This window comes from Erpetoichthys calabaricus, chromosome 1 (genome assembly GCF_900747795.2).
Source record: "Erpetoichthys calabaricus chromosome 1, fErpCal1.3, whole genome shotgun sequence".
NCBI lineage: Eukaryota > Metazoa > Chordata > Cladistia > Polypteriformes > Polypteridae > Erpetoichthys > Erpetoichthys calabaricus.
The window spans coordinates 269,949,380-269,972,501 of NC_041394.2; the positions used below are offsets into that span (position 1 = coordinate 269,949,380).

The window sequence follows — 23,122 nt, forward strand, 5'->3', positions numbered from 1 at the left end:
TCTTTAAACAGTTATTTATTTTTTCAAATGACCTGCTTTATGTTTACTTAACAGTTTTGAGTCTTCATCTTAGTTCCCCTGTTTCCAATCTACTGTCTATTACGTCATTTATGCTTTTATTGTCCTGTCCAATTCATTTTACTCAGTGTAGCATATGAGTGGCTAATGCACACTATATACTTATTAATTCAATAAGATCTCGGGCAGTCTTTATGATATACAGTATGTGATTCAAAATTACCACATTTTGCGGCATTTAACATTTTAACTTCAAGAGCAGCTTGCCAACAAGACTATAGGATTTATTGCCATTTGTTATTTATTATGTATTTTGCTCAATGCAGTGTTTTGAACTAGGACGGAAAAGGTTGCAATGGATACAGCTTTTCAAACCAGACATTTAATTAGTTGAACTGAAGTGTAATTTTAGTACACATCTTCACACAAGAGAGAGCTACTAAAAGAAGATGTTAAGTAATACAAATAATTGCACTCTTGTGTACTGCTTAGGCCATACAGATGTTACTTATTGCAAACCACAGATTTTCTGGAAGAATTTTCTAAAGCTGCCTCTATGCAAGGTAGAGGGAGTAACCTTTATAACTTTGGGATGTTTGCACTGGACTTAGTGGTCATTCTCAAAAAGTACAATACAATGCAATACAATTTATTTTTGTATAGCCCAAAATCACACAAGGAGTGCTGCAAATGGCTTTAACAGGCCCTGCCTTTTGACAGCCCCCCAGCCTTGACTCTCTAAGAAGACAAGGAACCCCCCCCCCCCCCAAAAAAAAAGGAAGAAACCTTGGGAAAGGCAGTTCCCAGTTAGGTTGGGTGTGCAGTGGGTGTCAAAAAGGGGGTAAATACAATACAAAGAACAGAACACAAGTATTCCTCAATACAATACAATAGTACATTAGAAATATTACAAGTACAGAGCAGAATTCAACAGTAGATGATATCACATAATGTGATTTGGATTTGTTCAGAGTCCTGGAGACTTTGGCCATTAAGCTGCCTCCCCCTATTGGCCATGCCACAGTTGAGTCAGCGCTGGGCCAGCCAATCCCATGAAAGGACCACTCTACATGACGATTCCTGTGATCCTCCATCAGAGATGACTTTACCTTAGGCAGGCAAAACCACTTGACAGGTGGGCAGTGGCACCAAGTGCCACAGTTGAGTACCGAGAAGAGAAACAGTATAGGTGATATTACTTATGTTTTAGTGTGAATGACTAACAACAGAGATGCAGTATGTACAGTTAATCAGCAGAGTAATCAGAGTAGAGTTTGCTGCACGCTGTTGCTGCTTCTAGCTACTTAACTCATACACATTTTAGGGTATATAGACTTTGCTCCATTTCCTCCAAAGATAAAATACAATGATTTGTTCAGGATAGAAGAACTGTCTTCAGCCTCTGCAGCAGTGAGGAGATATACTGTTCTTTTTTGCAACACATTTAAAGAAATGGACACCTGAACTGTGCTAATATCTGACAGTAGCAAATTACATTCCACTGCAAGAAATGATGGTATCTGCAAGAATATTGCTTCAGAGTACAATAAACAAAATTATGATGATAAACCCTTTGATGATGCCACTAGAAAATTAAGAAAATGTTCCATTTTGAAACTAGCTAACCAAGTTTCCGAACACAACTGAATGTCATGCCATGCATGCATTTTTTTTACTTGATCTCAATGTACAAAAGGATGGGAACATTTTTTCTGCTTTGCTCACAATTGGTTTAGTGAGGTAACACTAGCAAAGCAGAATTTTATTTTATCCATGATTAATCATTTGTATGGCGATGGGCAACCATATGTTCTCTTTTTCCCTCTCTGCCTTAGCACCCTCCACATGCCTGATACCCCCTACATTAACACTCCCTAAATTATTAAATTTGCTCAAAATTTTTATTAGCCATTTCCAATATAGTCTTTTTAAATTTTAAATCTGAACACTGTGGCATAGCAGGTCCACGGCTCTAAACGGATGACCAGTTTTAATAAATAATCCGTTTGGCCGTGTCAGTCTCTGTGGGCGCACTTGCGCAGCTGTGGGGAGTTGATGAGGTAATTGGGGCGAGTCGCACCTGCACGTGAGGATGCAATAATTCTCAATTGCTTCATCAGCTTCCTGTGGTGCATGATTGAGCTGCTGCGCCCACGGAGACATATAAGTACGGGCGATCAGAAAAAGAAAAGTGAATGGAAAAGAGACGTATAGAGCAGACGGTAATGGACAGAAGGAAAGGCAGAAGTTAGAGTAAGCCGGTGCTTATTTAGGAAGAAGCAGGCGGATGGGGATGGTGCTTCAGGAGGAGGCACGAGGATCACTCCTGCTGAGCAGTCCAGAGCAGGTGTGATCACTGCACTCCAGGATACCTTCTCACTGGGTGGACCCTGGATTGACAACAGTGTGAGGATGTCACGCTTTTGCCAGGGGTAGCCTGGATTGACAGCAGTGGGAGTGGGAGCAGGGTCTGGCGGCTCCCACGCGGATCGGACATTATAAGGAATGTCTGTGCCTGTTGGTGTACGTCTCTCTGTACAGCAAGGCCTAGGACGGATAAGCCGGAGAGGTGTCGATTTGAAGAGGGAAGCACTGGGGCATGGAAGATTTTAAACACTTCTGTCAGTATTTTAACCTCGTTTTTAAAGGAATTATTTATTGACATTTTAATCTCCACTGTTGTTTTTAATGGGGTTAATTATTAACGTTTGAAGCACTGCACTATGGACACTGTTTTGGTTTTGTTTGGTTTTGGTTTGTTTTAATAAAAGCACCTTTACACCATCCCCTTGGGACAAGTGTGATTTGTCCCCATTTGCACAGCTCATCCGGTTACATTACTGATGGAGTTGGGTTCAGGAGGTTTCCAGAGCTAGAAGAGGGAGCATGGAGCAGGACCTGCACCATCGCAGACACGTTTTCTTGTTCAAAATGGGTATAATGTTTCGACAAACCTTATGGACGAAGGTTCCTTGCTTTCCTCTACTAGGAAAAAAACAACTTAAAAAACCTTTTAAAAACTTTTTTTTAATGAGTTTTGCATTTAATGAGTTTTGAAAAACACATTTTAGTGTTAATCTCACAAAACTATTCAAGAAATGAAACTCAGAGGTTTCACTCATTCCTACCCAAGGCTGTGTCTTGAAGCAACTTAAAATGAGTTTTTGAACTTGCCAACCTTAAAAGACAAAAATATTTTTTCTAGGAGTTCTATTTAAGTTTCTAGCTTCTTTATATCTAATGTCACAGCTGTCACATTATAAAGGAGGTGTATATCAGCTGAAAGATAAGGTAGATGAACAAGAGAGACAAATTTGAGATGCCATGATAGATACTTTATTAATCTATGATACCTAAACAACAAGAACACCATTTATTGGCATAATCAATGTTCATGCAAAGAGTTTAGTTGACAAATATGAAAGTAAACAAAATGTAGACATAGAAAATCATTAACAAATTGAGGGTTTATTAAATTAAAACTTAATTTAGGTAGGTTCTAGAATGGCTTTAACCCTTTAAAAACAAAACTCAGTAGGTTCCATCAAAGCGTTGTGCTACTATCAGTTAGTAATTTGTCTCCTGATGTGCTGTGTATGCTGGTAACCATCTGACGTTCTGCCTCCTGTCAAGTGGCAGTAGACGTGACAAGACTTTGACATTTACGTGATCTCTCCAGAACAATATTCATCCTGGAAGGCATACAACTAAATCAAAGCAATCCATCTTGTAAAATGTGGATTAACATCTTTAATTGGGTTAAAGCTCTTATTACATTTCCAGTCACTTATTCTACTAAGCAGAGGAAGCGAGTTCCAGTGTTAGACAGCCAACAGGTCTCTTATTAATTAAAGCTATATGTATGGCTATAACTGTATTTTTTTAAACTCATGCAGAAAAACCATCTTAGCAAAGCAAAAAAAAAAGAAAAACTGAACCTGACAACAGACATTTTCTCTAATGTAGCTACAGTGAGGATCCATGACATGAGCAAGAAGCTGGAAAACTTCACTTTAACATTGTTTATAGCAGATGGGTTTTGGTTTTAATATTACTTTGTCTTTATTACATCTACATCGCTAACTTAAACATAGATTTTTCAGACATTGTAGGGCATTTAACAGAACTCTGAATATTTTTGTTACAATTCTGTTGTTATGCCATGTCACATATACATCTATGACCACATCTTTACTAGCTTGGGATTTAGAGGACCCCTGTTCTTCATCTTATGGGATTTATGTAGGGGCCAGTGGTTGATGGACTGTAGTTATAGAACTAAAAGATCCAACACAGCTAATTGCCTCCATCTTTTTCAATTTATTTTTTATTTGAAATATTATCAGCACCATCCACATTCATAACACAACACCAAGGAACGCTTTCAGTTTCATCACCTTTCATTTTACAGGTTAAACTGAAAATTCTGAATCTATCTCATCCATTGTAATGGTCCAGCATATGTAATCTAGGCTTGTTGCTTGTACATCTTCCTGGAATGTACAGATGGAGACATGTCTGATTTTTAAAAAGCTTGCATTGATAGGAAGTCCAATATCTAAAAACAAGCTGTTAACTGTCACACACATGTGAGTAGGAGTCAACTAAATGGCCTGAATAATGGCAATTCCACTTCCGACCAAGGGGCAGCGGGGTGTGCCGCAGGGATTCTGCACCTTTGATGACATCAATTCTGGTTCCAGTGCTGCCGATGATGTCACTTCCTGTTCCAGGCCTGATGATGTCACTTGCGGTCCCGTGTTCTGATAATGTCACTTCCGGCCCTGCCTCAGATGATGCCACTTCCGTTTCCAGCCCTGATGATGTCACTTCCTACACTGGCCTTTAAAGCCACCATCTTGATTCAATACTGGCAGTTCTGTTTTGTGAACAACTCACTATCTTTAAATACCTTTTTGCAGCCAAGGCACATTATATGGGTGGCTGCTAAAAACCTTTATAATGACTATTTGTCATTCTTGTGACATAACAAAACAGGCTTCAAAACTAAAAGTATTTTTTTATTCACAACTGTTACTTTAAATCTAATGCCTTATTTAACACTTTGGTGTGATAGATTATATTAATTCACAAGCTTTATTTTAAAACATGGGCCTTATTTATCTAATTTTTTCTGATATACAGATGTCTTATTGTGTTAATCAGAACACCTAAAGATACCAACTAAACTCTTAACTTCTTTTCTTGATGGAGGATGGGAAGAAATGGCAAAACCAGGTACACAACTGTTACCTGTAACTTCTTACCTATACCATTGTTTTAAGTGTACCCCACATACTTGACCCTAGGGACCTCTATTGTGGGCTGCCTCTTGACTGGGACTGTCTTCACTTCCAAATCTTTACTTCATTCCAGCTTAAGGGACCACAGCTAGACAAGGAATGCATAATCTAGCTCTCGAGTCGCCAGTTAGAATCGGACAAAGGCACTGACCTTTAAGTTTTTACTTGTAAATTATATTTATTTGTATCAAAGCCATTAACAACAAATATATAGTGATTCAAAGAATCATAAAACCTGGGTGCCATAACTCTTCGCTCAATCCAAGCAGAAATTACAAGATGCTGGTGACCATTCCACTCCCAGGAGTCTCCTTTTCTTGCCAGTTATGTGTTCTCAGGCTAAACAAAGATACAGCAATAGAGAGGTAGAGAACTCTTTGGCAGTGGGGGTGGAAAGAGAAGTTTGGCTCCACTGAAAGGTGTTTCATTTTATAACAGCATAGGCCTCACCCTTCTCATCCAAAAATGAGCAAACACACACTGCTACCAGAGTATGTTAACATTAACTTTTGTAGTTTCTCAGAGCACAGGAAAATATTTCAGACATTGCTATCAAAGCTCAAGGTTAATTCTCTGTGAGTCAAAGCTAAGTGAGTGAAAAGTATTAAAAAAAAGCCCTAAACCACTGCATTGTTTCCCAAATTGCCCAGTATGCACTGTTCAGCTTGACAAGATTGCCTGAACAGTTTTAAGCATGTGCATGGTATGTCTGAGGAGCTTTTGAGGTAAGGCTGAAAGCACAGCAAGCCATATTCTACTGCCGTCACGGTCTGGCATGAATGCAGATATCCATCCATAAAGAAGACCCCAGTCAGCTCCTACCTACTGCATCTGCATTGAGGAAAATCAGATCCTTCTCCTGGAGGTGAATCAACAAAGTAAATGGCATAGCCTCAAAGTTTTGATGCTGAAACCAGAAACCACATGGTTGAGTACTTGACATGTCCTTATTGATTCCTGAGCCTTGACTCATGGACTGAGACATTGCTACCACAGATCTCGTCATCGGTGTGTAGTTTTGTGGGATTGTAGGCCAATTCGGGATTTGCAGGTTTTGCTGTAAACGTCACAGGTAAAAACACCACTGGCTAGTTGTCTTGCTGCTTCTTTCCTTTGCATCCTCCTTGCTTCCAGCTGTGCAGGTCTGCTCATCTCAAAGTGCTGGACACCTTCATGACAGATTCGTCGCCAGGTGGACCGGTTCAGAGCGAGTTGATAAAATTGTATCGTAAGACCATACGTCTTCAGATTGGCTCTGAGAGTGTCCTTATATCAGAATAAAGGTCGCCCGACTGAGCGATGGCCATTTGACAACTGTCCAAAGAAGATATGTTTTGGGATCCGTGTATCTGCCATGCGCACCACACGTCCTGCCCACTGCAGCTGTGCAGCTTTGATGACTGCCTAAATGCCATGCATACCACTTTTACACAGCACCTCTGTATTTGGGACCATGTCTTGCCACTTCACATGAATGATTCTGCGGAGACAGCGTAGATGGAACTGGTCTAGCTTCTTCAGATTGCGGTGATACAGTGTCCACATTTCACATCCATATAATACAGTGGTTAGGACTCCATGTTCATTCCAGAGGCGATTCTGAAGTTTACCAAAAGATGCGCTGGCTTTGGCGAGTCTTGCAGAAATATCATGGTCACTGCCCGCAGAACTGCTCAGGACACTACCTAGGTAAGTAAACTTGTCTACATATACAAGTGCTGTCCCATCAACAATCACTGCTTGTTGTTGGAGGTGACTACTGGAAGATGCCTGAACCATGACTTCTGTCTTCTTGAGACTGACAGTGAGACCGAAACGTTTGGCTGCACTGGCAAAGCAATTCATCAAGCCCTGTAGGTCATCCAGAGAATGCGCCATGAGAGCACAATCATCAGCAAATAGGAAGTCACATATGATAGCATTATGTACTTTGGACCGTAAGCGGCTAAGATTGAAGATGTCACCGTCTGTTCTGAACTGTACTGGAATACCAATGTTGCAATCTTTGAAAGCTTTATACACCATAAATGAGAAGATGCTGAACAAGAGTGGGGCAAGCACGCAGCCCTGCTTCGTGCCATTGGAGACCATGAATTCCTGTGACATTTTGCCATCCTCAGTGATGCAAGCTTTCATGCCATCATGAAATGAAGAGACAATATTTACTAGATTTGTGGAACAGCCAATTTTATGCAGGATGAGCCAAAGGCCTTTTCTATTTACAGAATCAAAGGTTTTGGTGAGATCAATAAACACAGCCATCAGATCTTTGTTTTGTTTGCGGCACTTCTCTTGAAGCTGTCTTGCAGCAAATATCATGTCCATGGTGCTACGCCCAGGACAGAAGCCACACTGACTCTCAGGCAGTATGCCATTTTCGGACACATGCATGTAAAATCTGTTCGTGATCACGTGTGCAAGTATTTTGCCAGGGATAGATAATAGGGCTATGCCTCGATGATCATCACATACTGAGCAATCCCCTTTACGTCTGAATATGTGAACTATCTGTGCATCCTTGAAATCTTGTGGTACTGTTACCTGTCCCCAGATCTGCACAAACAGTTGTGTTGGTTTGTATGCTAGCTGGTGGCCACCACACTTTTAAACACTTCTTGAACGAGACCATCTAGTCCTGGCGCCTTTTCAGACGCCATGCTTTTGATGGCATGTAAGACTTCATGCTCAGATGGGGGTATAGCAAGGTTGTCAGCTATCTGCCACTGCGGTGTTTCAGCTAGCACATTCTCATCAAACAAGGATTCTTGGTTTAATACTGCTTGAAAGTGTTCCGCCCAACGTTCCAAGATCTTGTTCCAATTCATGATAAGTGAACTGCCATCTTTGAATCGTACAGGTACACTGCCAGAGTCGCATGGTTCATACACGGCTTTCAGGCCATCGTAGAATGCCTTCATGTCATGATGATTTGCTGCCGCTTGATGTTCCATAGCTTTAGCTGCCCACCACCGTTCCTTCATTGTATGAAGCTGGGCTTTGGGCCTCTTTTCTTGTAGCAGCATATGCCTGTCTTTTTTCAGTGCAATGTTTGTTGTTGATCCAGAGTGGATATGTGGCATGCATTCTATCTAACAGCACACAGGCTTCAGAATCCTGTTCATCAAACTAGTCTTTGTTGCTCGTTTTACGGAAACCGACCATGTCTGCAGCACCATGTCTGCAGCTATACACCGTGTTCTTAAACTGGTCTCAGTCACCACAGCCTTCACCACTGTCAGCCAACTTGAATGTAAGTTCTAATTGTAGCTTCAGCTGTGTTTCTGGGTTCTTAAGTGAAGCCATGTTTAATTTCCTCACTGCTGTTACACGACGCTCTCTGCATGGCAGGCAGATCGACAAGAAGACGGAACAACATACTAGTCTATGGTCTGACCAGCATGATGTACCATGCATGACCCATGTCAAACAAACTTCTCTGGCATTACGATTCCTTACTACTACATAATCAAGCATGTGCCAGTGTTTCAAGCGAGGGTGCATCCATGTTGTTTTATGTTTGTTTGCTTGCTGGAAGACTGTGTTCGTAACCACCAGTTCATGTTTGGTACACAACTCCAGTAACAGGGTGCCATTTGAGTTCTCATTACCAACACCATGGCGCCCAAGTACTCTTTTCCAGGTCTTATAGTCACGGCCTACACTTGCATTGAAGTCTTCAAGCACAAACAGCTTGTTCTTAAATGGGACAGAAGAAATGGTTTTGGTCAGCTCTGCGTAAAAATACTTCTTTGTCTTCATTAATTGCTGTTATTGTGGGTGTATAAATGGACAGCAATGTGGCTTGCCCACCTTGAGACAGATCGATTGTCATGGACATCAGGCAAGTTCAGATGGCAACTGGTGAAGCTGACAGCATCGTAGCTATGGACTGTTTAATAGCAAAACCAGCTCCACCCTGTCTAGGTATACTTTCTGGTTGTCCAGTACAGTAAAAGGTATATCCACTTCCAGCTTCTGTGAACTGTGAATAACCAGAAATACGTGTTTCACTGAGTGCAGCAATATCGACATTGTATTGAGATAGCTCTCTGGCAATTATTGCTGTCCTTCGCTCATGACTATCTGTGCTGTCGATAAGGGTACGGAGATTACATGTGGCCAAAGGAAGTGTTGGCCACTCTTGGCAATTATTCTTACTCTTGCTCAGGTTTCGACCGCAAACTGGATATCCAACTGGTCGTGGTCTACCAGTAGGAGGAGATGGAACTAGCATTTGTTTGAGGAATCTTTTTGATCCTCGCCTTCTTCTCGAAGAGAGTAGTGCTATCCTCTAGTAGGACTGCTCTGTCACTCAAGCAGGACATGGACATTGCAGTAGGTCTACAACGAGCGGCCATCACACTCGAGCCGCGTACGCGCAGGTTTGCGACTAGACACTCCCAGTGGTATCCTCCACCTGTGCCCGTCGCCACTCTCCCATCGCCGCAGGACTTGGAAAAGACGCACCACACCACCAATAATATACCTTCACTTGGAGTGGATTATAGTGAGAGATGCTAGTGCAACAAACCCCACTCTCTCTTGGCACACAAACCAATGTCCACAGGCATGAAGATTGCGACGTGTGGTCTAATAATTGTGCCCGCAGCAGGCTGACCAAAACTGCAGTCGAGTTGGCGTGCCAACTTGCCCTTCTGACCATGTATTCTGTCAAAGCTGCCTGCATTTACTTCACCGTTGCCTGTGTTAGCCACCATTTTCAGGGTTCTCTTTGAGCCTGTCCATCTTGTGTAACGCCTTAAGTGGTACTTCAGCCGAGGCCTTCTCCACTGATGGCATAGCCTCAAAGAGCTATCCCCAACTTGACGTTACACCCCCACACCACTGTGAAGTACAGGTCAGGTTTTTGTGGAGGCGAGCCTTAACTAAGGTATCCATATTTCATAGGTCTAAATACTTCCTGTGGATTAGAACAAACAAACAAATATATGTATCAGTAGAGTCTTTGCAGCAGTGCTCACTGTTATCCACACATTTCCAGTCTGATTAAAAAGCAACACAATAGTTATTATTTATTATATTTTATTTAGCCTGAGTTGGTAGGTGATTGCAAAGAGCTTACCAGAAACCACCAGTAAATCAATGGTGTCCATGACTCCCTGTTATCTATCCTGTGTGATGCACTAGTATCGCTTGTGTTGAAGTTAATCTTATTGATAAGACAAGTTCTTGTGACTGACCTGTTTATGCAATATTATAATAATGTACAATATACTGATTCTGTTTTCTCCAAACTTTAATTCACAGATTGTGCTTTTTCAATCCAAGCTGGTCTCCCAATGGGGAAACATGCATAAAGATGGGAAAGACACATTATTTTATTTAAGGGAATTTTGCTTTGATGAGATCTCAATATTTCAGCAGGAAGGAAGGTACATTAAACTAAACAAATGTTATTTAGTAGTAGTAGTAGTTGAAATACTGAGCAAAAGCGTAATTTTAGAATAACCATACAGTGATCACTTCCTCTATAAGCTGATCTGTACATCATACAATGAAAGATACGAGAAAAGAAAAGCAATGGGAAATGTAACATCTTCTCAATGGATTTGTGTGGTGTTAAGAAGAAAATAATAATTATAAGGCATGTCTGATTAAAGTTCTGTGTAAGATTTATAAACATATTAGAGCAACATTTACAAAGGAAATAAGAAGGCCAAAAGTTAACTGGAAAATATAATTTCTTATAATGTAAACATACAAATTTTAATTTTGATAACTCAGAGGTACTTTCAAGAGTATTATGTGAGAGTATAATGGTCAGGGAGCAGCTAAACATGTACCACTGTGGGGTGAAATACATGTGAAATAAAAAACAGTGGACATTTCTCTTGAAATTTTCAGCAGAGAGGAGGCCACATAGAGCATAAAACAACAATGGTAAAGAAATGCTGAAATTGCACAGCACATAGCGTTGGTAAATTTAAAACAGGTTGACAACAAATAGATTCACTGGAGAGGAAAGCATGTTCTAAAAAGTGCTCATAGAAATGTGTGATTATACAAATGCCTGAATGTCTATTTTTTTGAAGTCACGAAAAAGAGAAAAAATGTGTTATGTTATTTTAAAAGATGATATAGCTAATTTAAGTTAGCATAAGCTGGTTAGGTAAATTTAATGTACAGGTAAATTAATGAAAGAAATTCTAAAAAGACAAGATCCAGTAGATGTATGCAAGCAGACGGTCATCATTTGTTTACATGTTAATGTGCTGGAGTTTTATAATCAAGCAAGCAACAAAAATGTTTGATTATATTGGATTGCATAATTACGAGGGACGATCAAAACGTTTCCACACTTTTATATTTTCGTTGGAAACGGTGAAGGCGGGAGGAGTAGTAATTGGGCATTAAAAAGTTGGTACGACGCTGGAAAATATTGCATCGCAAACAAAGGTGACTACGTAGAAAAGTGATGTCAATTGTTTTTGAAATTCTTAATAGAGTTAAAAAAAAGTGTGGCAACTTTTTGAACATCCCTCGTATATACCTTGAATTCGAAAAGTTTGTCATACGGTGAACTATAAGACACTACTCCCTAAACAAAAAGAGAAAGATTTGGTGAGCAGCGAGCAGATTAATGAAGAAATTACTACAACTCACATCAGAAACACAGTCTACACAGCATTTGTTTTCATGTCTTATTAGCGACACAGAGGTATTAGCTCAGAGGGTATGTTTAATGTAAAGGGTATAGCATATGTAGTATTCTTGAAAACTGATTTCTAAGGATGTTTCTACATGAAGACAGTACAAAGATTGGGACTCAAAACTGGCCTGGTATGAGTGATTGTAACCGAGTGTGAGACAGTGGGCCCTCTGGACGGATGTTCGTCAGGTGCATGTATCATCTGAGGTTTTTTTTTTATTATTATTATTTTATATTATTTGTACTTATTTGTTAAGTTACACAATGGACAGTTGTATTGCTCCTGTAGCTTTAGCATAATCTGTAGTTTTGCTGGTGGCAATCATTGCAGTGCATGCCTCTCCATTGTACTTTAGAGCATTTTTAAATACCTTTTTAATAAATAGGACTGCTTTTGCTAAGATAACAGCCATGGCTTTGGGCTCCTGACTTGTAGCTTAACTCCTCTTTGCATCATATTTCTTTGTGCCAAAGGCTAGTTATCATAGGGAGATGTCTATGTCCAGTCTCTGTAGGGATGGTTAGTTAAAATAACCTTTTGCAAGCTTTTCCATAGACTGCTGACTAGAGTCTTTTGTCTCGCTAGGAGTAAATGCTGACTTGCAAGGATAACAGCCCATTTTTCCTTTTCTGTTCTTTTATTCTTACATTAGTAAGAATTATTCTTATTTATTCTTACATTAGTAGTGGTGGCTCTGAGGCTAGGGATCTGCACTGGCAATCGAAAGGTTGCCAGTTTGAAACCCGTAAATACCAATAGGGACTCTGCTCTGTTGGGCCCTTGAGCAAGGCCCTTAACCTGCAATTGCTGAGCGCTTTGAGTAGTGAGAAAAGCGCTATATAAATGCAAAGAATTATTATTAGCAGCCATTATTTATGAAAATCATTCAGTGCATAGTGAAAGTGGACAGGTAAATGTTTTTAATTTTAATAAAGCCATATTTAACCAACTCATACGGTTTAAAGTATATTAACATTCGCAGAATATTGCATGTAATGTAATAGAACAAATAACCACAAAAATTACATTTCCAAAATTCTGTAATATCAACACTGAATGGATGAGTTGTCTTCAATTGTCATCTGTAATTTATTTAAAAAAAAATTTTTTTCAAGCACAACATAGCCAAACCCATATGTTTTAAAGAAATGTTTATTTAACAACAGAATACATGCCAAAAATGAATAATTTACAGCAGCAGTATCATTATAATTCCATCCAGTTTCATAGAGACCATCTTAATGCAATGAGCAATACAGTCAAGTAAGTTCATTGCTCTTTAACAAACATTCATGCGATCTGATGAAGAGTATCTGTGTTGCATTAAAATATTAAATAAATTTCTAAAATTCAAGGTGGGAATTGTGGAAGATGGTTGTGTATGAGTTTATAAAAAAAAAATAAAATGGGCTGAAACTGAGTACCTATAGACATTGGTGATCTATGTTGTACCATTCATTTATCTACGGAAAAATATATACACCTTATTATAAGGTTAATGTGAACAGCATGTAGCAAAACATAGATCTATTACACACATAACATTAATTGTTACTAAATAATATACAAACAATATTAGACTCAGTAAAAAGAGCATTCACATGCATGCACAGTGACTTTTTCAGACGTCATGACTGATTCATTTAATGAATTTATAGCCACTATATTAGGGCTTGCTTATTCGCTTATTTTCATAACATCATCTACCACCTATAAATATATATATATATATATATATATATATATATATATATATATATATATATATATATATATATATATATATACAGTATATATATATATATGGTGGTTACTATTTCACAATTAAATGTATGTAATTGTAATTGCAATTTGTTAACCTTAAGTTATGTAGAAAATATAAATTTTGCTGTTGTGGTTAGTATATGATATAAACATAATCTTAATTAGATTTTGAATAAAATGGAAATGAAGCATTCAAATTTAAATTTTTTTTGGCTTCATGTCATATGGCTGTTTGATTGAATTTAGTCAATGCATCATTCTTAAGGACATGCATCATTAGGAAGGCACATACAAATGTTTAAATGGTATATTTTGATCATGCCAGTGCAGATCAAGAATGATTCAGAAATTAACTTAAACAGGGAAGACAGTGAGAAGTACTTTGCAGTAAGCAAACACACTTTGAACAAGGGTGCATGCCCTGGTTATCCACAAATGGAAAAGTGAAGGTGAAAACCTCCATTTTAAAACCCACTTAGTATTTTACATTGGCAAGTTTTAAATATTAACTTGCCTTAATCGATTCAAATAATCTGTTTTACATTTGTCCATGCCTCATTAATTTTATACACATGCACTTTTCACCAAGTTACATTAATGTTATTGTGGCTAACATTACAAATGTAACTTATCAAGATGCACAGTAATCATGGTAGGTGTTGGTAATTCTTATTAATCGTTATATTCTAACTTCCATGAAAGAATAAAAATAAAATGTGCCACATTTTTCTTTTCTGTAGTAACCAGAATACATTTCTCTGTTAGCTTTAAATCATTTTGACAATACCTTAGCCAATCCATACACCAAAGATAATCAAACAGAACTGTTACTTTTGGCTGCACTTACCTTTAGAATACATAATTTAGTTTAATGAACACAATAAGCTCCGGACAGGCTGCATTTCTTAAATTATTGCAAAATGTGTTAAAAGCTGAATTATAAATTTATAACAGATAACATTAGATCACACCCTTTATTATCATAAGAGTATATGTTTCAAACCTTGCCATGCATCGTTTGTTGGTCCAGCTTCCTGATTTTATAACATCACCATAATTCTGTTGATGCATCCGTTTGTGTGAGATCACTCAAAGCAAAAGAAATGTTGGTTTACATATCTCACAGGTATAATAAATTAAAAATGTGTTTTTTGGTTCCATGAAATGAAACTATGTCTGTTGCTTTGAGTCAGGTAATTTAGATTCATATGTTTCTTTGACACTATAATACACGTAACATTACTGCATATAAGGATGAGAACACTAAGGAGATAAGTTGGAAATAATTTAGAAATGAATCTACTAAGGAATACAATATAGCTTTTTAACCCTGTGGGTGCAGTAGTTTTTGAAAGTGGAAAGATATACATTTAACACACATTTTAGGTAGAAGTCTATTGACTAAAAATAAAATATCACATCAAGTTTAAATATTTATCAGTGTTGGAAGGGCTTATTCCAGAATAGTTAATAAAAGTCAGTCAGGGAAATGTCTTAACTGTTAACTTCATGGTAAAATACAAATAGCAAAAAGAGAATTTTGTTAGCTTTCATAGTTAAATTGCCAAACGACGTGTAGAAACAAAAGTCGATGTTTTACCATTAGTCCAAATATCTTACACTAAGTGACAAAATTAGTACAAATTACAGTGTAACCAAATATTTAAACTTTTCATCCAAGCGATAACAATTTATTATGGTTTCTTGCTTAGTCCTTTTAAAATAATAATCTTCAGTTATTCCAAACTGTATTTTCTCTTCTTGGATGAGCAACACAGATTTATTTAACTGTAACCATAAATTCCGTGCATTAAATCACCTTTCGTATTTCACATCATCTTTTTTTTTTAGTTCAGTATTCTGTTGTGTTAAGTATTAACACCCTTGGTTTTAAAATGCAATTGATTTTAAGTTTCTTGGAATCAACCATACCAACTTATTAAAACAACTAGACTAAAACTCCAGATAAATGTCAAATACAGTATATTTCTTGAGACTTGTATTTACAAGAAGTCTAGTTCAAGTGTCAGTTTTTATTCTTGCACATCAAAGAACAGTCATAAAGTACTAGCGTGTCATGGTTCAGTCAATTATTACCATTAAACTATTGTAAACATCTTCAATGCAATGAACTAGAAGAGCATATTGCGTTTGTTTCCAGGCAAGTGTCTGCAAGAGTCCTTTTGGAAAAAGTCTGCAAAATGCCGCTCCATAATCAGACACTTCTTGGCGCCCTCTCGAGTTCATGGGTCCTCCTGTTTCTGCCTTTCTTATTTTCCTGAATGTGTTTCCATTTGTTTGCATTAACTTGGGTATTGCCTGATTTTTGTTTACGCTGCTTGCGGTCTCTTTTCCACACTTGCTCACAAAACTCATCCATAGTGTTAAAGTTAGGATGGTTAATAAGGGACATGAAATCCCGGTACCAAACCTTCTGGTTTGGAGGAATAATTGCATGGCCTTCTTTTGGTTTGGCTCCTTCTCCATCTTCATCTTTATGTAAAAGTTCTTCCAGATGCTCTGAGTCAATAACATCCAGGGTAACTTTTAATAGGGTCTGGATGAATCCATGTTCTACAGCATGACAGAAGTAGATTCCAGAATCTTTCTTATGCAGGCTGCGGATGAGGAGGCCTTGATCTGTTCTTATAAATTTGTCATTTGCGTGTATCTGAAAATTCAAAATTATATATGTTAGTGTCCTGGAACATCTGACTAATGAAGTATACATTCTCTGGTGTTGCATGGAACCTGTGGAAAGTCTGTTTTAAAATGAACATATGTGTGAATTTAAAAAAAGAGAGAAAAAAGAAACAATGAAGCATAGCCTATGTCAGATTTTTTGGCTCATAACATATCCACCAGACCTTGAAACTTTATTACAAAGCATGTTTCTGTCTGGTTACAGCTCATTATCTTATATAAACACTACATGTTAGATATTTCTAGCAGTGATTTTGAAATTTCTTTGTTTAATCACCCATTACTAAGTCCTATGAATTAAGTCAAGGATCATTGAAAAAAATGTGAAAAAATTATTAAAAAGTTACTCATGAATGGTAGATAACATAAACTTTCTTTAAACAAACACGCTTACTATATATACAGTATGTATGTATTTATGCTTAGCACTGACATCCCGAACCCATGCAGTTTGTTATTGTTCCATTCTGTGAATATTCATCTGTCCCTTATGCATGGATCAGTTGATACCCACTGAACACATATAGCCATTTTAGGGAGTTAATTATTGCCAGTTTGTTATGTTTTATAGTCATTAAAAGTAGTACTAGGGTGTTAAAATAAATAGCATTGATTGTCAGAAAGAGCATGAACTGAATTGTGCCAATATAGATTAATGCAAGACTGGAAATCTTTAACAAGAATGAAACTGATTTAATAATCAGTTGTCTTTTTTTTCTACAAAACATTTTTCTTGCATAAACTGCAGTTTTTAAAAGTGTTTAAGACTGGGGTGACCTCATAATGTGATAATACTTCATTAAATATGGCATTTTTATGACAACAAGAAAAAACATTGTACTATACTTCTACAAATGCGGACAGATTCTTTATACACATGACTATTGTTATCATACTTTAAACTGCCAACAAAGGACATACAAACATATTATAAGGATCATAAAATGAATATGGGTAACAGATCTGCTGCATCCTTTCCCAAGCTGCTTTCTGTCTTGCATCCATTGCTGACAGATTGGCTACAGATTCTTATGACCGTCAATTATACTCCAGTATATAAAAATATGGTGTATCTGAACATTTGACTGACTGCAGTCTAAGCCTTTGACCTTTGATTGATAATACATAGTGGAAGATAATGCAGGGCCTACATTCTGAAAGCATGCATTTCATATCAAGATGCAGGTGTCTTTAATATTTCTTATACGATCTAAGGATAAATAAAACTAATCTAGGAGGCAGAGCTTTCAGTCATGGAGCACCCACTATTAGAGGAGTCTTCACCCACTAAGTGCCTTTAGGTGTGGCTAACAAGGCTCTCTACAGCATGACATGGTCCAACCTGAAGAGAGGCATCACAAAGGCTAAGAGGGGTCTACAGGAGAAGGATTGAGGAGCACCTGGGACAGTGATAACAGCAGGCAGGTTTAGCAGGGAGTCCAGCACTTCACCAAATACAGGACCAGCCATGGAGCTGCTGAAGGTGACGCCTCAATGGCAGAGGAGCTGAACCATCTCGCTTTGAGATAGAATTACCAGAGGCAGCTGTTACACATGCAGCAGCAACTCACAACAACATCACCCCCTCCCTTAGGTTGGAGGAACACGAGGTGAGACGCTCGATCCAGGCTGTCAATCCTAGGAAGGCAGCAGGTCCCGACTGTATCAAGGAGCTGTGCAGAGCAGCTGGCTGGGGTCTTCACAAAGATCTTTAACCTGTCACTGTCCCAGACCTCAATTCCTCTCTGTCTGAAATCCTCCATCTTACTCCCTTTACCAAAAAAATCACCCATAACCTGCCTGAATGACTATCGGCCAGTAGCGCTCACCCCAGTGTTGATGAAGTGTTTTGAGAGATCGGTCCGGAGTCATACCATGTCCTTCATCCCTCCCACCTTTGATGCACACCAGTTTGCTTACAGGGTTAACAGGTCTACTGAGGACGCTGTTGCTGCTGCTCTCCATGCTACCCTGTCCCATCTGGAGCACCAGGGTTAGCTACACACGTCTCCACTTTATTGATTTTAGCTCTACTTTTAACACCATCCTCCCTCACAGATTGGTGTGCAAGTTGCTAGCCCTGGGACTCCCGTATTCCACCTGTATATGAATTAAAGACTTCCTGACAGACTTCACACAAAGGGTTAGGGTGGGCCCTCACATCTCGTCGGCCATCAGCATCAGCACCGGCTCTCCTCAGGGCTGTGTACTGAGCCCCCTGCTCTTCACACTGTACACACATGACCACGCCCCCACCCACCACAGCAACACCATCATCACATTTGCAGACAACACCACTGTGATGGGGCTCATCTCTGGGGAGGATGAATCCACCTACAGGGATGAAGTGGAGCAGCTGACAGCATGGTGCACTGACAACAACCTGCTCCTGAACACAATTAAGACCAAGGAGCTCATTGTGGACTTCAGGAAAAAGAAAACGGACATCAAACCACTCTACAACAGAGGGGACTGTGTGGAGAGGTTGTCTGACTTCTGCTTCCAGGGAGTCCACATCATGGAAGACCTGTCCTGGGGTGTGAACACAGCAGAGATGGCAAATAAGGCTCAGCAGAGGCTTTATTTCCTGAGAGTCCTCAGGAAAAATAACATCCCCCAAAAACTGCTGGTGTCCTTCTATCGCTGCTCTATCGAGAGTATCCTGTGCTACTGCCTCTGCATGTGGTTTTCCAGCTGCACAACAGTACAGAGGAAAACACTTCAGTGGACCGTAAAGACTGCCCAGCAGATTATCAGCTGCTCTTTACCCTCTCTGGATAAACTGCACAGCTCTCGCTGTCTCAGGAAAGCAGATAATATCTTAAAAGACTCCTCACACCCCGCTCATGACATGTTCCAACTGTTGCCATCAGGCTAAAGATACAGGAGCATCAAAACAAAGACAAATAGACTGAAAAACAGTTTCTAACCTGCTGCCACCTAATCACCTCCAATGCAGCAGTGCAATAGATGACATCTTGTGCAATAGTGTAACAGAATTTCCCCTTGGGATTAATAAAGTTATCTATCTATCTATCTATCTATCTATCTATCTATCTATCTATCTATCTATCTATCTATCTATCTATCTATCTATCTATCTATCTATCTATCTATCTATCTATCTATCTATCTAGTGTTCATGTGCAATTAAGGTCTTATGTTGAATGTTTGTGTTCTGCCTTATTTCTTCTTATCCTTTTTTAATTATATTTATTTATATTTTGACACCGCAGGGACCACCTAATTTCGCTGTATGTGTTACAATGACAATAAAGATATTCTGATTCTGATTCTAGTTTCAAATTTCATTCTCTTACATACTGCACTTGAGTGTATTGTCTAAGCATATTTTACACACACACGCACAGACACACGCATATACATACACACACACACACACACACACACACACACACACACACACATATAAATATATATATATATATATATATATATATATATATATATATATATATATAAATAGAAGCAAAGGTCTCTGATATGGTTTGCATATTTGTAGCTGGAAATCCACAAAGGGAGAAAATGAGTCATGTATCTTAAAATAGTTCTCTATTCCTAAGCTTTCAAAGTACTACCAGGAGTCATCATCAGATGAAAATGATTAGATATACATTGGACATGAACACAGCATATGCAGGCTTAAAAAGAAGAACAACCACATATTAAATAAGACTTTAAGTCCAACACCCTCTGAACCCCGACTTATTAATCCCCCCTTCCACCCACATACCCCCCTTCCACATTTGCTATATATTGCCCCTGATTCCTGTATGTCTAATCATTTTCCTTTGATGATGACTCCTGGCAGAGGTTTAATGCTTAGGAATAGAAAACTATTTTGAGATACGTGACTCATTTTCTCTCTGGAATTCTACCTACAAATACATATATATATATATATATATATATATATATATATATATATATATATATATTGTAGCAGATAGAGGCGTGGTCCACCTCTTGAACCCTCAGGTACCACTCTGAACACCAGGTGAAAGTATAATCACTATTTATTACACTATTATACAGTGCACAAAGCACCCTCCACTCCACACTCATAAATCACAATTCTCTTACAAACAATACTCTTTCCTCCTCGCCCAGACACTTCGCCCTCCTACCTCCCAGCTCAGCTCAGTGTCTGGGCTTTCCTACAGTCCTTTTATACACCCTGACCCGGAGGTGTTCCTGCCCAATCAGTCCACAGTTCCTTATCCCTTCTGGGTCAGGGTAAACAGTCCTTTTCTTCAACCCGGGAGCACGTCGTTCCTTCCTGTCACGTGACCGTGACGTACTCCCGGGTTATAGGGCACATAAGAGTCCATGAGCCCCCCTACAGCGACTCCTGGTGGCCCCAAGGTATCCAGCAGGGCTGTGTATACAAACTACAAAGTCCATGAGGCCCTGCTGGAACTTGGGGCACGATTATGCTGTCCGGAGGGCTCCTCCTGGCGGCCTGGGGGTGGCGACCAGAGTCTGTAGCCAGTCGTCCATCACAATATATATATATATATATATATATATATATATATATATATATATATATATATATATATATATATATATATATAGTGCCAGACGGCTGGGGACCCTACCCAGCTGGGACGCCTGGATGGTCCACGAGAGGGTCGATACCTTCCCTTGGCCACGAGAGGGCAGCCGCCTGGGTCTGCTTGGGGGCTACTGGAACGGAGCTGGGAAGCTCATCCCTATGGGAGGACGTGGCCACTGCCAGGGGGTGCCTGGACAGTTATGGAACCCTGGACGGCAAAACCTCCGCCACACCAGGAAGTGCTGCCGGAAGAAATCCCAGGGATACCCGGAGTGCTTCCGGGTGCTCTCCTGACACTTCCGCCACACCAGGAAGTGTCGTCAGACGGAGCACCTGGAGCTCATCCGGGTCTTTATAAAAGGGGCCACCTCCCTCCAGTAAATGAGCCAGAGTTAGGAGGAAGGAGATGGAGCTTGTGAGGAGGGGAGTGGAGGGCAGAAGAAGAGAAAGAAGAAGAGAAAGAAAGGAAGAGAGTTGTTGGAGAATGGCATTGTGGTGCGCTGTAGAAGTAAAGGAGTGTGTTTTAGACATTCTGGTGTCTGTCTGTCTGTGTCCGGGGGTGTGCTTTCCACAATATATATACATACATACATATACTATATATATATAATATATATATATATATATATATATATATATATATATATATATATATATATGCAGTATATATATATATATATATATATATATATATATATATATATATATCTGTGAGCTAGCCTGTTATCATAAGTACATGCTTAGCCTTAAAGAGACTTCTGCAAAGTAACCCCACAGAATAGTGGGGCCCTTGAGTTATAACCTTTTCTCATTTGGTTATTAGATAAATTATTGCCACATGTTTAGGTAGCAAGAAATGTAATTCATTATACTGAAAAGAGTTGGAAATTTTGTAAAGGAAAGGAAGAACAAATGGTAACATTTTACATTTTAGTGTAGGAGGTTAAAATGTTTTACATTTTGGAAGGAAGAATAATGTATTGTGGACTTTTGTGCCTCTACTAACTTTTTAAATTAAGAAGTCATTATTTGAGTGGAGTTTTGAACAATAAAAGTATACACTGTTTTATTTTTTTCACTTGCCCTCTTCTACCATTATACTCTTTAGCTACACATGAATTAATTTCTTATTTCTTTTAATTTGTAATTTCTTTACAGTCAGTTTCTATGTCTTGGCTAAATACTAGAAGAAGTCAACAGTTCGGGTGTCACTTCTATACACTTTTCACTAGAATTATGTTTTCAAAGCAAACTGTTACTCCCAAGTTCTTTTTCTCTAATTCTACTTGTAATTTTTATTTGTTTTGACCGGGCAATTTTTCACAGGACGTTTTCAATAAAATTAAGTTGGCCAGCATGATTACATGCATTTAAAACTTTAAAATAGCATCTGGCTTTCAGTTAAGAGGCTTTCCTGGCATATGGCTAAATTTTGAAATAATGAATGGAAAGGGTGTTTGACAGAATTTTCTGTGCAGTAAATGGTGCACTGGTTAGCTTTCAGGGACTTGTGTACACTCTATATCCTCTACAAAAACAGTAACTTTAATTGTATTGCAAAATTGTGAAATAACATAAAATCTAACAATTTACCTCATTTTTTCTGTCCTCATTCTGTTTCTGGAACTGCCAATAGATGACAGCTCTTTGAGATTTGGGGCTGCATTCCAAAAATGTGCTGCTGTTTTCAACTCCATAAATGACTTTCTCCTGTAAATTGCCATGGCCATTTATGTCATCTGTAGATTAGAAACACACAATATTTATGCTTGCATTTGCTGGCATACTAAATTACATTTTGTAACAAATGTATATGCATGAAACATCAGCTAAGCACTTTTGTAACCACAGTGATATTATTTTATTTTTTTGTGGGGAAAAGATTTAAATGTTTGATTAAATTAAGCAAGTAAAAGCTAAAAATGTATAATTTTATCTAATATATAAATATTACCAAGAAGATGATTTGCTTAACAGATGAAAAAAATGTTCTTTTATCCTGCATGACTTTAAAAAGAAAGACACCATTATTTTAATGTGTTAACCATAATTAAATACATTTGTAATGGTGAAATCTCATGTTA

General features: G+C 38.6%; 1 protein-coding gene across 3 annotated transcripts in view; it reads right to left on the reverse strand.

Moving 5' to 3' along the window:
* Nucleotides 1–23,122, reverse strand: part of sema3ab (sema domain, immunoglobulin domain (Ig), short basic domain, secreted, (semaphorin) 3Ab) — a 453,520-nt gene that overhangs the window by 113,881 nt on the left and 316,517 nt on the right. For 2 of the 3 annotated variants that reach the window (XM_051919816.1, XM_028814974.2), the window contains 2 exons: nucleotides 22,632–22,777; nucleotides 14,081–16,427 (listed from right to left, as the gene is read on the reverse strand). In XM_051919816.1, coding sequence (XP_051775776.1) covers nucleotides 15,972–16,427; nucleotides 22,632–22,777 — 602 coding nt within the window. In that variant the 3' untranslated portion in view covers nucleotides 14,081–15,971. Of the gene's footprint in view, nucleotides 1–14,080; nucleotides 16,428–22,631; nucleotides 22,778–23,122 lie in introns of those variants that run through there. The other variant, XR_007933636.1, reaches the window with a different exon arrangement.